This window comes from Alnus glutinosa, chromosome 5, assembly GCF_958979055.1.
Source record: "Alnus glutinosa chromosome 5, dhAlnGlut1.1, whole genome shotgun sequence".
NCBI classification, from domain to species: domain Eukaryota; kingdom Viridiplantae; phylum Streptophyta; class Magnoliopsida; order Fagales; family Betulaceae; genus Alnus; species Alnus glutinosa.
This window is the reverse complement of record NC_084890.1, coordinates 27,942,441-27,959,659: the sequence shown is the minus strand read 5'-3', so window position 1 is coordinate 27,959,659 and position 17,219 is coordinate 27,942,441. Positions and strand designations below refer to the sequence as shown.

At 36.4% G+C, this 17,219-nt stretch overlaps 1 protein-coding gene and 1 long non-coding RNA gene across 2 annotated transcripts; both read left to right on the top strand.

Annotated features, from left to right (window-relative positions):
* The first annotated feature begins 12,110 nt into the window (after positions 1 to 12,110).
* Positions 12,111 to 14,876, top strand: LOC133868019 (uncharacterized). Its single transcript, XR_009900273.1, has 4 exons — positions 12,111 to 12,241; positions 12,319 to 12,384; positions 13,111 to 13,166; positions 14,819 to 14,876. It is a non-coding gene; the product is annotated as an uncharacterized LOC133868019 (long non-coding RNA).
* A 1,049-nt stretch (positions 14,877 to 15,925) lies between these two features.
* Positions 15,926 to 16,985, top strand: LOC133869334 (uncharacterized). Its single transcript, XM_062306307.1, has 2 exons — positions 15,926 to 16,064; positions 16,168 to 16,985. Exons 1-2 carry the CDS (start codon positions 16,014 to 16,016, stop codon positions 16,798 to 16,800), a joined length of 684 nt encoding a protein of 227 aa, XP_062162291.1. The 5' UTR covers positions 15,926 to 16,013; the 3' UTR covers positions 16,801 to 16,985.
* Positions 16,986 to 17,219: the final 234 nt, after the last annotated feature.

Below are 17,219 nucleotides of genomic sequence, written 5' to 3'. Positions count from 1 at the left end.
TATGCATGACCCCAACCAGGAATTCTACAAAATCGCAGATCACATTGAGCGTACACTGATCAAGACCGAGACCATTGGATCTGTTGGGAATGCAGGTTGTAGCACCGGGCGTGGATGAGATTGGCTCATTGACGCAATTGCTGTAATAAACACATTGGCCGCTGAGTTTGGATTGGATGCCCGTCAACAACGTAAGGCGTGTGAAGCCATGCCCGTCAACAATTACGTGAAGCTTTTCGTAGCCATGACAGATGCTTGCCAGAGAGACTGGCTGTTGAGTTTTGTTCGGGGCAATGATTGAACCCTATTTATGTTTCGTTGCTGGCATTTCACTAGACATTTTTAAATTTTAGAGTTGTTTGTAGTTTTGATATGTTATGACTTATTACCTTGGTTATGTAGCGATATTTCCAAATTTATGATATTTATCTAGCGTACTTATTCCTATTTAGTTATATTAATAAGTTGTTAGTATCCTCATGTAGGTGATATTATTCGATTCGATTAGTTGACATGGATGGCCCTGTTACATCGAGCTCAAATTTCGACGCTGTAAACTGAGTAGATATTATAGATGACGAACCCAATTTGGATAACAACATGGATGACGATGAAGATGAAGATGAAAATGATGGGCAAAGGTACACGCAAGAGGTCCTTGAAGAGTTAGAGACTTCATTCCATAGACTGTTCAGTGTGCTTCAAGAATTGAATTATACGAGGCAACACATGGATCGAGTTGTGCGCATTCCACATCGCACATCTTCCTTGACGGGCCCAATGTGGATCCATTGGGTGTTGAGCAATCCTAACCCAAATACATGCTACGAGCGCTTCAGAATGTTTCCCCCCACCTTCATAAAACTATGTTGCACCTTAAAACATAATGGCTATCTCAGAAGTAGCCGCTATGTTAAAATCACAAAGCAAGTAGCAGCCTTTTGCCTAGTAGTTGCACAGGCACAGTCATAGAGGACCGTGTCTGATAGGCTGCAGCGATCAACTGCCACAATTAGCAAATACTGTCATCGTGTTTGCAGGGCACTTTGCAGGTTGGGAAAGACGATCATACTACCTTGTACCACCGAGATTCCTCATCCTTATGTCGCTCGTAATTTGCGATTTTACCCGTGGTTTAAGGTAGTCAGATTTTATCATGTGTGTTTTTTTGTTATTATTCAAATTTTAACCATTATCCAATTTCAATATTGTATAGGTGCTATCGATGGCACACACCTGATGGCACGCGTGACGAATCACAGTGACGTCCCTTTTCGAGGCAAAAGCTCATTCCCAACACAAAATGTGATGTGCGTGCGAACTTCGACCTTTGTTTCACGTTTGTCTGCAGTGGTTGGGAGGGTAGCGCACACGACACAAGAATTTTGACTGAGACAAGAAACGATCCAACCATGAACTTTCCAACACCAGACGAAGGTACTGTTACTACAACAAGTGTCTTTACCGGTCATATACCTTTACTATTTAGACAAGGGTATACTTACAACAAATAAAAAAACATGTATTTTGTAGGATATTATTATTTAGTGGATTCAGCTTATGGTTGCTACAAGGGATTCCTGCCCCCATATCGAAACGAAAGATACTACTTGGAAACCTTTCGCCGGGGCCGACCCCAACCCAGGACTGATAAATAGTTGTTTAACTACTGACACTCTTCACTACGATCGACGGTGGAGTGGATGTTTGGGATTTTGAAGAATCGATTCCCAATTTTGGAAAGTATGCCCCTGTACGAGGACCGGACCAACGATTACTTGTGGTTGCATGTTTTACTATACACAACTTCATCCGCAAGGACTGTGGGGATATTGATCCATTATTCAAACACGCTCTACAACAGATATATGGTGAAACTTGGATCGATGTATCACAGCGGGTTAATATGCCAGGTGAAACGCATGTAACACCTGGACTACGACCAGATCAATCACAGTCGAGTGCAAGGTACATGGGGGCATATCAGAATACAATGAAAAATAGCATGTGAGAGTGGAACAATAGGACATGAACGTCAACAAGATCAAAGTTTGGATATTAGGTGATGGATATGTTTGGTTGTAATTTTATGACAAGTAATTTGGTTGTGATTGTTTTAATGACTTAGGTCTCCGATATGTTGGGTTGTAATGGATTAGAGACTGGTATGGTATTGGACCAATGATATTTAATCTAAGTAATGAATATGTTCATAAGCGAAACTTTGTTTAATTCAATTTTTCATAGTATTAAATACACAAAGTTTGTTTGTGTCAATACATGTTCGGAATGCTCTATTTTTAATAACACCATGACAAAAAGATGTACATGACATTCAAAATATAGAGGTGCTCAATTTGGTGCATATATAGATATAACATTCAAAATGAAAACATACAACTAAACTGCTTCCATGCGATTGTTATTTTAACATTAACTTAGTACTTCTAGTTCCACTATAACCACTAACATAAAATACTAAAAGCAAAATGGCAACTAACAATGCAGCCCTTAACATCATCCAAGTTGTATTTTGACCTAACCCAAACTCTCTCCGTATTTTATCATAATGTTTTTTGCATTTTTTTTCCAATCATTGCATCAACTTTGTCATTTTGACCAAATTCTAAGTCCCGCCGCAGTTTATCGTAATGTTGCTTGCACTTTTCTTCAATGAATGCATCGAATCTGTCATTATCAGCAATCCTTTTGTCCTCCATTTCTTTCAAGTATTTTGCCAAACCCTTCTCGTAAGGTGACATTTCCTTATCAGCCTATATACAAAAAAATCACAGTCACCAACCTTCTGCATGGAAAGAAAACAGAAATAACTTAAAATATTGGATGACGGCATATAACACAAAACTAATTTATGAAATTACCTTGTATTTAATACATCCATACCACTTTTTACCGGGATTACTAGAGGTCCAAGAGTACCTTATTCGTGCAGGAACTCCATATCTACATAACGGAGGACCACTTGAGAAGTCACTAGTTGTATACATATTTACGCGTGCCTACATTAGAAAGCATTTTGAGCATTAATTTTGGGTTAATTTTACACTCGTATAATTCGTATAATTTGATCCCCTCACTGATTTCGCTCTTTAGAGCATTCGTATTGAGCTCTTCAAATTTTAGCTAAATAATATTCTTTTTTTATTTTTATTCCCAAGTTTAAAAAGCTTCATTCATTAAACTCTCTAAAAATTTCTCTATTTTAAATAGATATTGTTTTTTATTGGTTTTGGAGCAACTACTTTACCTATCATGAAAATCACAACTTGAATTTTATCCAGAGAATTCAGCTCATCAAAAATCACAACTTAAGAACCGACAATTTTCTTATCTAACCCACATGTCAAATCCCCAAAACTAACTGTAAAATTCATCCTGTTGATCTCAGAATGAGATTGAGCCCAAAATCTAAAACTAATACACATAACATGAAAAACTGGCAATGGTTGAACAATGAAAACTAGAGTAAGGTCGATTCATCCATGAAAACCAAGCACCATTTTACTAAGCTTAATAACCATACATTGTCGTCCAAATTGTTGATGTTTTTTCCCTTGTTGCTGCTTTCTTCTTCTCTTTTTCAAATTTGTATATATTTCTCTTATATAACCTTCTTAGGTAGTCATATATCGTTGTCCTAGATAACCAAACTAGTGAATCAGAAGATAGAACAACCCCCTTCTAGCCCTCTACAAATTTGACCTCCAATTCTCTTCTAATAATATTGGATGAAACCCTTATAGGAACTCTAGCACTTAGCAAAAAAAAGAAGCTCTAACAGGATTAAACAATCTAATATTTGCACTAATATTCCATTTTTTTTTTTTTTTTTTTTTTTGTGAGTAAGGTTTTCTTTTCATTAACAACTGAACCACATGCACACAATCAGCTAAAAGCTGTTAAACAAGGCAACTAGGCCCCAACCAAACCAAACAACCAAAACAAACCCCCCAACCCAACCATCAAAAACCAAAAAGCAATTACAGCCTCATCTGCAGAAACTACCCAGCTACAGTAATTCTGCAGAAAAACAAAACTAACAAACCAACCTACAAACTCAATTCCAAACTTAGGCCTACTAACAATTAATAAAGAATCTCCTTAATACTCAATTCCAAACTTAGGCCTACGGCACAACACCATATTCTCCATAGTTATGTTAAATCATCCTTTCCCCAAGATTCTAGTGTAAATCTTCCAAAAAAAAAAAAAAAACTGCTCAATATTTGCTCCTCGATTTTGGGTAACTGCCACGTTTAACCACATTACGATTTTCTGCAAATTTCTCCAGATATGATACATTGAAGACCCCGAACCCAATCTACACAAACTTGCCATCAACGACTTCCCTTTCCAAGTATCCACTCACAACCGCACCACAATTTTGGGATAAGAAAAGGGAAGTGGAGCTGATAAGAATCTCACGCATGTGCCACCTCATAAACTCAACTCTGAGCATCGAATTGAAGAGATTTCAAAAAAGAAAACAACAACAACAAAACTCAGACTTTTGAAATCATAGAGAAAAAGTAAAGCAGACCTGGAAGAAGATAAGAGTTAACCCAAAGTGAAACACCGACTGATCGCTAACCAGCTACAAAGAACGCCAAAAAGACACCCCTTTTTAAACAGAGAGAGAGGCGCGGCGTCAAGGCCAGAGAACCTAGGTTCCGTTTCTTCAACACCCACACCCACACACACACACACACACAGAGAGAGAGAGAGAGAGAGAGAGAGAGAGAGAGAGAGAGCTGATTGCTTTTTGGGATTTTGGTGTGGGTTCGATTTAAATGTTGAGGGAAGTGATTGAGCAGAGAGAGAGAGTGAAAAAGGTTGAAATGCAAATATCAGAGAGGGGGAAAAAGTTTTGTTCGGTTACTATTGTAGAAGGGTAAAATAGGAAATTGTTAGCATTGAAGAAGTTAGGATTTTCAAACTTATTCAATTTTGTACTGAGGCTGAACAGTACGGAAGGGGGAAGGGGGGGGATGTAATATTCAAGACATTATTTAATAATTAAAATATAAAATTAGAGTAAATAAGTGATTAAAGTTAATTTAGTGTTTGTAAAAAAAAAAACAAAAGAATAGTTTTAAAGTCCAAAGAAATAGGAAATAGAAATAATAGAAAAGAAAAATAAGAATCAATTAAAAAGTCAAATGTTTATTATAAAAAGAAAAGAAGATAAAAAAAAAAAAGAAAAAAAAGAAAAGAAGAAACAGTTGGGCTAGGGGCGTGAGATTGAAATGAAAAGAAAAGAAAATTGAAAAGAAGAATAAAATAAGTAAAGATGGAAAATCAAACAATAAAGAAACAAGAGTCATTGTTCGGATAACTGCAGCCCATGTGCGCGTGTCTTAAGAAAGAAAAGGGCACAAACGGCATTTAAAAAAAAAAGACACGGACTACGTCATTTTAAAATTGGCAGGAAGCTCTTTCCACGCCATTTGTCCGGATCTCTTACACCATCTCTCATTTTCTATAGAAAAATCGTGATCTATGAAGATCTAACCGTCCAAACTCAAATCCGACTTCGGTAACGTGATCTACAAAGCCCGATCTACGTTTTCAACGATCGTTTTGAGGTAAAACACTAAACTCGTGTTCTTGAAATTTTGGGTTAAAATCTTAAAATGTGAGTTTAATCTAGTGTTTTCTTTAGGTAATGGGTTACTTGGAACTTGCTTGAGGCTGCCCAAACCATGGGTTTTGGTTTGGTGAAATTTTGGTAAGTTCCCTAAAGTCTAACTTTCTAGTATTTAGTTTTAGTGGTGTTTTTATGTGATTAACCCTTAGTAAATGTTATTGGGTTAATAATATTGTGTTTGAGGTAGTGTTTTATAATTTTGGGTTTAAGTTTAGAAACCCTAATTTGATGGGTTAAATTAATTTAGGGTTTTTAAGTGTTAGAACCTAAATTGTTAATTTGTAAAAATAAGTATTTATGGGTTAGGTACTAATGTTAGTAAAAATAAATAATTATGGGTATTTAGTTTAAATAGTATTTGTGAGGTTAACCCTAAGATTTTCTTATGGGTTAATGTTATTTTAAATACGGTAGTGTTTTATATAAAAGTTTAATAAATATAATTCAAGGGTTAATATTATTGAGAAAATGTTAGTGAGAAATAATTTAGAGATTAGTAAATATAATTTTAGGGCTAATATTATTATAAGTGTTAATGAAAATAATTTATGGGTTAGTGATATTAATTGCGGGTTAGTAATTAATATTATGAGCAAATAGTTAAATAATGATTTTAATATCTAACCCTTAGTAAATACTTTGGGTTAGTATTATTTGAGTTTTAGTTAGTGTCTAGGACTTAGGGGTAGACGTTTGGAACCCTTAAAAAAATATTTTGGGTTTTCCAATGGTTTAGCCTTGAGCAATTCAAGTGATAATTATGGTGTTAATTATTTAAAGTGCTAAACAGTGCAATGTGTTATTCCACAGTGATACATTGCAAGGTGGTATCTAGGAGACCTAGTGCTTAAATCCGCGCAGTCAAGGTGAGTATTCTACTCACTGAGAAACTACTATTTTCATATATTATAGAATTGCAAAATATATGTGGTTTATAAATCCGAACCGACTGTATGTTGACAATATGTTTTGGATGTTTTAAGTAGTTTCAATTATGTTGAAGTATCAATGATGTTTATGAGAAATGATATGCGACTGAAAAGTGTGATTTGAACTGATTTGAAGGATTTGATTGTGAGTTGTTGGGATTTAAATTAAGGAAATATTGGTAGAAGAATTGATGTGTTAAATTGTTTATGGATTTACATTGGAAGCATGAGTTTAAAGCATGTTCATGAAATTAGAAAGTATATGTATATTGTTTTGAGGCATGAGCATATGAACGCTAAACGTGCATCAAAGTGAGGTTTATAGCCCACGGGAAACTATACTTGGGTTAATTCCCATTAGGCTTGGATTAATTTCCATGAGGAACTTGGGTTAATTCCCATGAGGCATAGATTCATTTCCATGAGGAAACTTGCATGAGCATGTATAGCATTCTTTTTATGAGTGGTGTTTTTAAATTATGAGTAGTTTTGCTAGACGTATTATTATACATAAGAGTCTCAATGGAAAAGAGCTTATGTATATTTTTATCGGATGGTTGCATGATTTAAATGCCATTGTTTTCTATAACAGGACTTCTACGTATAATCTTAGCTGTGACGACCCGATTTTTTTTTTTTTTTTTTAACATACAAACGGATCTTCACAGTCTACATGTTGCTCAGCCAACATATGGCACATGCCCCATAACATGCACCTGATAATCAGAGTTACACCTAACAGCGGAATATAATAATCAATGTGCAGCAAAACACATATCATAAGCGAAAATACATCTAATACATAACAGTTAATTACAAGAAGAGCCATTTACAAGTCTATCTATTTAAGGCTTATAAAACGTATTACATTGACTATATATACTAAAATACAGGCTCAACAAATACATATGCCACGTATGACACGAGCCATAAATAAAATACCCAAATGCGGACTACCTATGAGTCCGTGACTTATGACTGTCGCGATGTGCTCCAATCATAGCATCCCATACGCTAGGTGGACGAGTCAATATCTATATCCGCAAAACTTGCAACCAAAGTATAAACGTCTGCACGGTTGCGGGGGTTGCCGCATCCGTACAGGTGGAATTATGAGCCCACCGTCTTAACATAAATAAATACACTAAGACCTCAGAGGTATACTATTCATTGAGTTTTTGCAAAGAACCAACTTTTCTTTTCTAGTTATGCGTACACTATAACAGCCACCAACTTTATAAACTTTTGTTTGAAAACCCCTATAGCTGATATAGCAAACACCGACTACTAGAAAACATTTTTTTTTTAAAAAAAAAAAAAAAAAAAAATTAAAAAACGAGTCGTCACAGCTAATGGTATCAGAGCGGTTAGCTCTAGGGTTGGTTAGAAAAGCGGATAAGCGGAAGCCTAGGGTTGTGTTAGAGTCTAAGAATAACAAAAGAGCCATAGGAAATCTTAAAAGCTTCAACAAAGATAGGAAATTAAAACATAATACTCCATATACATTACATGAATTTTGTGATGCATATTATTTAATTTACGTATAGTTAGTTTACCTCTCACTTTCACATTGTAGATTAACTTCAATGTGATTGTGTAGAGTATATCGCTTAGACGGGGAACGATTTAGAATAAGCTTCTTAGGTGCATTGCATGGGTATTGTGATGCATGTAATCTTCTTTATGCAGCATTGTCTATGTGGCATTTCATTGTACATACAAGTCATGCTGTCTAGACAAGCAATATCGATACGCAATGAGGAAGAGGATTCCTCAGTGAGTGATTGAGGTGGAAGTGATTTTAGGTGCCTTTACCTCCTCCTCCCCTCTGTCGAGGAAATTATTCGTTAGTTGTGGTTTTAGGCATTCCTCATTGATGGACCTTTGACCACGAATCATTTGAGTATAAAAAAAAAATAAAAAATGATCAAAGCCATTGGGAGCTCATGCTTCCTCACCGCCGAAGAAGCAACTTATTGGTTGTGGCTTTAAGTTCCTTGGAGAAGAGGATGCATTTGCGAGCCGCTTCGGTGTGACGCGGTGCACCAATTGTGGGAAGCCACACTTTGTATGAGTCGAATTCTGGGTATGCTTTCGATGTGGTAAACCTGGCCACCTCGTAAAACTATGTCCATCGTTAGCTGCTTTGACTCAAAGCAGCTCTATCGTTGCCTAGTGTAGTGTGTGGGGAGCTACACTTGGATGTATGCCGAGGAAGATCTAGGGCACGTTGTAAATATGGTCGAGGAGACCATTCCATGAGAGGTCACCAACTTGTTGCCGCTAAAGTCAATTACCTTTGCGGGCAACTATCAGCTGAGACAGTTTGCTCAAGTATGGGGTGCCTACTCACACCGAGCAATGCTAAAGTCTGTTCAACCACCGTAAATGCTGCCGATGCTGCCACATGCATTATACCTTTATGTTGAAAGCATTGTGTGCATTTGATTTATTTGAGTGTTATTCATTCGTATCTCTCATTATGCATAGTTACATAATGAGTACCGAACCTTTAAAATTAAATGTGCGTGACCATTTTTATTGGTGACGCATTGGTCTATAGTAAACATGGAGGTCATTGCCTTAGCACAATATAGGTGGTGACGTCACTAGCTCTAGTGTTTGACATGATGAGCTACAATGTCTAACTTATTTAGTTTGATATGTTAAGTGGTCCACTCATGTCTCATTTAGATTAGAACACTTGCGTGGCTATTCTTGTTGGTGACACATTCACTTGTAGGAAATGTGTGGATAATTGTTCCATTGGTGCAAGAGAAAAGACCTTGCCAGCGAAGTTAACAGTGTTATGTGTTTAGAGTTCCAATGTTGGTATATTTAGCTTCAACATGTAATATGTTGAGTTTAATGTCATCCATATAGAATCTTGGTGTTGAACATGTTAAATAATAAAGCTTACCATGTTTAACTATGAAATTAACTCGTTAGGGCTTTGGTGTTAATTTGGGATGGATTAACGATCAAAAAGTAGAAGTGAACGTAAATAATCACGAGTGGGTAGTTGTATTCCTACCCCATAATATAGAGAGTCCGAACTTTGTGGGTCTTGTTTGCGAGTTACTTCTCTATCTCTCTCCGACGTTTGACAATGATGAATGTCCGAGAGTGTACACTTGTATGTTTGGCTTATGCCTAAGCCAAACTCATGTCGAGTCTAAGTTGGAAACATTAGGATAGTGCAGATGTTTCCACTCTAGTCGCAAGTCTATGCGAGGATGCATAAATTATCGTGTACTAAAATGCGTGACAATTAATCAGGAGTATTCCTTATTGAGAACTGACAACTTGTTCAGTCAACTCTAAGGAGCCTCGGTATTCTTAGGAATTGACTTTCTTTCGAGATGTCATTGACTTTTGGTGCGAAAGCTAATGTGCCAAAGTCAACGATCCATATATGGTATGATTATTATGAATTTTTGGTGATGCCATTTGGATTGACAAATACATTGTTGGTATTTATGGACTTGATGAATCAAGCGTTCCATGGGTACCTTGACATCTAAGTAGCTGAGTGTTACGTCGACAAGTTAGTTTATGCGCCTAATTGTGTCGTGCATGGAAGACACTTGGTATTGGTGTCAGAAGTGCTTAGTAAAATATTTCTTCTCCAAGCTCATGAGATGCGAGTTTTGGTTTATGTAATGAACGAGAATGGACAAGTAGTCAACATAATAGAACGTGAACACACAATTGCACCTGTGCTTAAACTACCTGTTGAGATTATTGGATATGTGGCTTGTACAGATACATCACAATAGGCGGAGATGCACCCTTGTGTAATAACAGGGATATAACCTTTGCTACTTATCAACTATGGATCAGGAGTAGCGTCGTTCTCCTCAAGGTTCGCAAATGCTACTATTTTGTAGGCAATGCCTTTATAGTGAAGTGTGTGGAACTCACACATATCACCCTAGTCTTGATGCGCTTTGGGTCGAGAGACGGAAACGTAAGACAACCATGATGGCTTATTGTGCTTGGAGATCTTGATAGCAAGATGTCTTGATGTGCAACCTAAGCCACTGACACGGCTAAAACACTGTATAAGAAATCTTGTAATGGCGAGAATGACTTAAAGTGTATTCGGAACACAAGCTTAATGTACCCTCCGCATGCGGACGACAAATCCGAGAGATGTATTTAGACACTTGAGGATACGCCTAAGTTATGCGTGTGAGAATCCATGGAATTGGACATGATATCCACCAGTAGTTGTAAGTGTTATGTCACACGTAACGTCGTATAGACGCAAACGTTGTACTCCACTTCATTTGTTATGAAGTTGGAGTGAAACGATCATCGAGCTTTTAGTTGTGCATGATTCTAGGGAAGATTGCACTCGTTCAGGTGGATATTCACTACGTAGTGATAGTACGTTATGTGGATAAACATCGCCGCAAATTTGTGATTCAAATTGGCCGGTGATCTTGTGAAATGCAAGGTGTCACCAATGCGAAACGTGTAACACTTTCGGCAATATGTGCTCAATTTTGGATATATTGAGTTGTCCCTAGTGCAAAACACATGTCCATCACATGATGGTCATGATGTCTTCTATTTTTAGCGGTCATTCATGACATTTTTCCGTATTTCTCCGTTGCAAACGTGTTTGCAACCCTCCAATTGTGATGCGCTTCTTTGTATTCAAAGGAAATTGAAATATGAAGAGGTCCAAAGCGATGGTTAGCGGAAAAAAAACTAAAATCATTTCGTTAGTTAGAACTCTATGGTGAAATCACGATGTTGAGGAAGCCACATAAGTATGTAATCGTTAAATGCGAGTGTGATTCCCCATTTTACCAATTAAATTCGGGTATGATTGTTATGTTATACCAATTTCACGTAAGCATCCCATGTAAAACGCATACTTGCATGAGTGTTTTTAATATAGAATGAATGCTTGTATGTGCGCAAAACAAATTAATGTCCAAATTTCGAGGACGAAATTTTTATAAGGAGTGAGGAATGTAATATCCAAGACATTATTTAATAATTAAAATATAAAATTAGAGTAAATAAATGATTAAAGTTAATTTAGTGTTTGGTAAAAAAAAAAACAAAAGAATAGTTTTAAAGTCCAAAGAAATAGAAAATAGAAATAATAGAAAAGAAAAATAAAATAAAATAAAATAGAAATTAGAAAAATAAAGAAAAAGAAAAATAAGAATCAATTAAAATAAAGAAAAGTCAAATGTTTATTATAAAAAGAAAAGAAGATAAAAGAAAGAAAGAAAGAAAAGAAACAGGTGGGCTAGGGGCGTGAGATTGAAATGAAAAGAAATGAAAATTGAAAAGAAGAATAAAATAAGTAAAGATGGAAATTCAAACAATAAAGAACAAGAGGCATTGTTCGGATAACTGCAACCCATGTGCACGTGTCTTAAGAAAGAAAAGGGCACAGACGGCATTTAAAAAAAAAAAAAGACACGGACTGTGTCATTTTAAAAGTGGCAAGAAGCTCTTTCCACGCCATTTGTTCGGATCCCTTACACCATCTCTCATTTTCTCTTTAATTTTTCATAGAAAAATTGTGATCTACGAAGATCAAACCGTCCAAACTCAAATCCGACTTCGGTAACGTGATCTACGAAGCCCGATCTACGTTTTCACCGATCGTTTTGAGGTAAAACACTAAACTCGTGTTCTTGAAATTTTGGGTTAAAATCTTAAAATGTGAGTTTAATCTAGTGTTTTCTTTAGGTAATGGGTTACTTGGAACTTGCTTGAGGCTGCCCAAACCATGAGTTTTGGTTTGGTGAAATTTTGGTAAGTTCCCTAAAGCCTAACTTTCTAGTATTTAGTTTTAGTGGTGTTTTTATATGATTAACCCTTAGTAAATGCTATTGGGTTAATAATATTGTGTTTGAGGTAGTGTTTTATAATTTTGGGTTTAAGTTTAAAAACCCTAATTTGATTGGTTAAATTAATTTAGGGTTTTTAAGTGTTAGAACCTAGATTGTTTATTTGTAAAATAAGTATTTATGGGTTAGGTACTAATGTTAATAAAAATAAATAATTATGGATATTTAGTTTAAATAGTATTTGTGAGGTTAACCCTAAGATTTTCTTATGGGTTAATGTTATTTAAAATACGGTAGTGTTTTATGTAAAAGTTTAATAAATATAATTCAAGGGTTAATATTATTGAGAAAATGTTAGTGAGAAATAATTTAGAGATCAATAAATATAATTTTAGGGCTAATATTATTATAAGTGTTAATGAAAATAATTTATGGGTTAGTGATATTAATTGCGGGTTAGTAATTAATATTATGAGTAAATAGTGAAATAATGATTTTAATATCTAACCCTTAGTAAATACTTTGGGTTAGTATTATTTGAGTTTTAGTTAGTGTCTAGGACTTAGGGGTAGACGTTTGGAACCCTTAAAAATATTATCGGTTTTCCAATGGTTTAGCCTTGAGCGATTCAAGTGATAATTATGGTGTTAATTATTTAAAGTGCTAAACAGTGCAATGTGTTATTCCACAGTGATACATTGCAAGGTGGTGTCTAAGAGACCTAGTGCTTAAATCCGCGCAGTCAAGGTGAGTATTTTACTCATTGAGAAACTACTATTTTCATATATTATAGAATTTCAAAATATATGTGGTTTATAAATCCGAACCGACTGTATGTTGACAATATGTTTTGGATGTTTTAAGTAGTTTCAATTATGTTGAAGTATCAATGATGTTTATGAGAAATGATATGTGACTGAAAAGTGTGATTTGAACTGATTTGAAGGATTTGATTGTGAGTTGTTGGGATTTAAATTACGGAAATATTGGTAGAAGAATTGATGTGTTAAATTGTTTATGGATTTACATTAGAAGCATGTGTTTAAAGCATGTTCATGAAATTAGAAAGTATATGTATATTGTTTTGAGGCATGAGTTTAAAGCATGTTCATGAAATTAGAAAGTATATGTATATTGTTTTGAGGCATGAGCACATGAACGCTAAACGTGCATCGAAGTGAGGTTTATAGCCCATGGGAAACTATTCTTGGGTTAATTCCCATGAGGCTTGGATTAATTTCCATGATGCTTGGATTAATTTCCATGAGGAACTTGGGTTAATTCCCATGAGGCATGGATTCATTTCCATAAGGAAACTTGCATGAGCATGTATAGCATTGTTTTTATGAGTGTGGTGTTTTTACATTATGAGTAGTTTTGCTAGACGTATTATTATACATAAGAGTCTCAATGGAAAAGAGCTTATGTATATTTTTATCGGATGGTTGCATGATTTAAATGCTATTGTTTTCTAAGTCCCAGCTGCATAGTATGCTTTAAATGTTTTTTAGTAGTCGGTGTGTGCTATATCAGCTATGGGGGTTTTCAAACAAAAGGTTATAAAGTTGGTGGCTGTTATAGTGTACGCATGACTAGAAAAGAAAAGTTGGTTCTTTGCGAAAACTCAGTGAATAGTATACCTCTGAGGTCTTAGTGTATTTATTTATGCTAAGACGGTGGGCTTATAATTCCACATGTACGGATGCGGCAACCCCCGCAACCGTGCAGACGTTTATACTTTGGTTGTAGGTTTTGCGGATATAGATATTGACTCGTCCACCTAGCGTATGAGATGCTATGATTGGAGCACATCGCAACAGTCATAAGTCACGGACTCATGGGTAGTCCGTATTTGGGTATTTTATTTATGGCTCGTGTCATACGTGGCATATGTATTTGTTGAGCCTGTATTTTAGTATATATAGTCAATGTAATATGTTTTATAAGCCTTAAATAGATAGACTTGTAAATGGCTCTTCTTGTAATTAACTGTTATGTATTAGATGTATTTCCGCTTATGATATGTGTTCCGCTGCACATTGATTATTATATTCCATTGTTAGGTGTAACTCTGATTATCAGGTGCATGTTATGGGGCATGTGCCATATGTTGGCTGAGCGACATGTAGTCGTGCCACTGTGAAGATCCGTTTGTATGTTAAAAAAAAAAAAAAAAAAGGGGTCATCACAAGGGAGGGGAAGGGGAAGGGGTTTAATAAACGGGGCCTTTGTCACTTCTTGGCTTAACCAGTGGATGATGGTTTTTCTCCCTTCCACTAGGGTAAGGAGTTTTGTTCCCCCCGAACCAGATTTGATGGAGGCTTTTGTCTCCTGACTTTTTCGGGGTTATGGAGTTGTTTTATTGTTTTTCTGTGTTTTTTCTTTGTTTTCTCCTGCAGGGAAACTCCAGTGACTTTGTTGGCTTTGGATCCAGATGTTTCCTTGAGTCCCCGGTGCTTTTCTTCTTCTCTGGCAGTGCTTGTAAAGTCTTTTATTTGAGAGCCAAATCTGAGCGTTTTCACTAGAGATATCTTGACATGCACCCCCTAGCTGTTTTTCGCCGCCACTTTCCGGTCTGACTGACTCAAGTTGTGGTCATGTCACTATTTCCTGAGAGGTGTGTGGCCTGCACGTGTTGGGGAACTTGTTTCCCGGATCGGCGCATGAGGGATACGCCTTACTCCTCAAGCCTGGTTTGTGGCAGTTGGTGGTGGTTCGTGGTGGTTGGGTGCTGCTGGGGGTCTCAAGAGATGGCTTGTGCCTTGCATGCGCCGACTCAGGCAATGGCCGGCTCTTTTCCGGCGAAGGCAATGGATGTCTTTTTTCTGTTTGGATTTGTATATTCTTATCTTTTCACAGTATATCTTTACAATGTGTTGATATTATATGGGCTTTTAGATGGCTTTTAGCTAAATCAGACCTCTTATCATTAGTTGGGTTGTGTTTTATTGTATTAAGAGGCCCAAATGTATGTTCATGTAATGTTAGTCTATTGTATTTGAAAGCTGCTTTAAGTCAAGTTTTATCCTGACTTAGTGGGTAAAGATTCTTTGTCTCTGGTCACTGCGTTGGCTTACGGTAGAGCTTTCGCCTTCGGGTGGTGGAATCACCTTCTGTTTTACTCTTGCAATTGTATTGACCTTCGGTCACTTGTAATCTCCTATTAAGGCTTTTATCGGTAATGAAGGAGATGTTTCCAAAAAAAAAAAAAAACCAATGTCATGGGGTGGACTATTCGCAACCACCCCAAGTGTCTTAGGATGAATGGCACCGGAGTGTTGTGACCAACCCTTAAGTGTGGTCACCCAGCTTAGCATAATTCATTCATAAGTATTTATTATTATTTATTATTTTTTTTACAAATTTTAGGTATTTATAAAATTTAGTTTAATTCGAGTGAGACCATTTGTTATTATTTATGCTGTCACTAAACAAACTTTATTATATTGAAACTTCTTATATTCTTAGTAATACAATGTCCATTTCATGAAACAAAGGTAACCCTATTTTATTTTGTTTTCGTTTTCTTTTGAACCATTGCAGTATTAAACCCCCAAATCATCATAATCATTAATCAATCCCTTCATCAAAAAAATGCGACCCCCACCTTCTCTTCACTCCAATTTCTTTTCCTCTCTCAAACAGGTAAATCATACCCACCTCTCTGTATCACTTTTCTTTCTCATTTGCTTTGTTTTAATACATATATTCTCAATTCTGTTCCTTTTGCTTTGCATTGCTTCCACAGGTTGAGAAGAGACTGAAACTGGAAGACCCATCACAACGCCACACCCTCTCGCCACACCCACCACCAGAGACTAAAGACTTGTTGTCAACAGAATCTCTAGGCTCACCCATATGCCTCCACTTTGACCAATCCGTTTCCCACGCCTCAACCTTCCAAGAAAACAGTGAACCCCCTCAAGCATTTCTCTCAAGTTCCCCACAAACCCAACCTCAATCCGACGGCCTAGAGCACCCCAAAACCGTAGTTGAAACTGAAAACGAAGCAGTTGACGATATCCAACGGTTAATACAGCTCCTGGGTTTATCAGATTGTGAGGAGAAAGAAGAAGAGGCAGAAAGAGGGAGAGCTGGTTTGGGTGGTGGCAGTTCTTGTGATTGGGAAGATGGGTTTTATGCAAAGATTGTTGGGGTGAAGGGCCCAAAGTGTAGAAAGGAAGTGCAGAGGTTGGAGGGGTGGATTGAGTATTTTACGAATGGTTGTGGCGTGGAGCAGAGGGAGGAGACTTTGAGGTTGGCATATTTGCTTTTGGGTAAGGCTGCTTTTGTTTCCGAGGATGCTGATTGTGGCTTTGGAGGCATGGAATCTCCTTCAAGTATAGAGGAATTTTTGCAGAATGATCCTCCTAAGACCTAACGAGTAAGGGAATATTTTATATTTCCCTTTTGTACCTTTAATGCAATTCTAGTGTCAGCATTTGTATAAAAAAAAATGTGAGCACTTTCAATATGAAAATGATCAGAATGTTTTGGTGGAATTCATTATTGATGGTGATTGTTGAATCTTGGATCAGGACATGTTATGCAAGTATTTTTTTTCCTTGTTTGTCTTGTTCATAAGATGCTACATATAAATTCATTTGGCCTTATATCCCACTGATGCAAACTTTCCTTGTATAAATGTATATTTCTCTTTACAGCAATTTAGTGTTCAACAATTGATTTTTAGAAACTTTTCTTTAATCAGGTTTTGCATTATTTTTCTCTTATTTTCTTTTTATTATCTTGATTCCAACATCTTTGTTAAAATTTTGTTTTTTGTTTTCTATTCTCAAA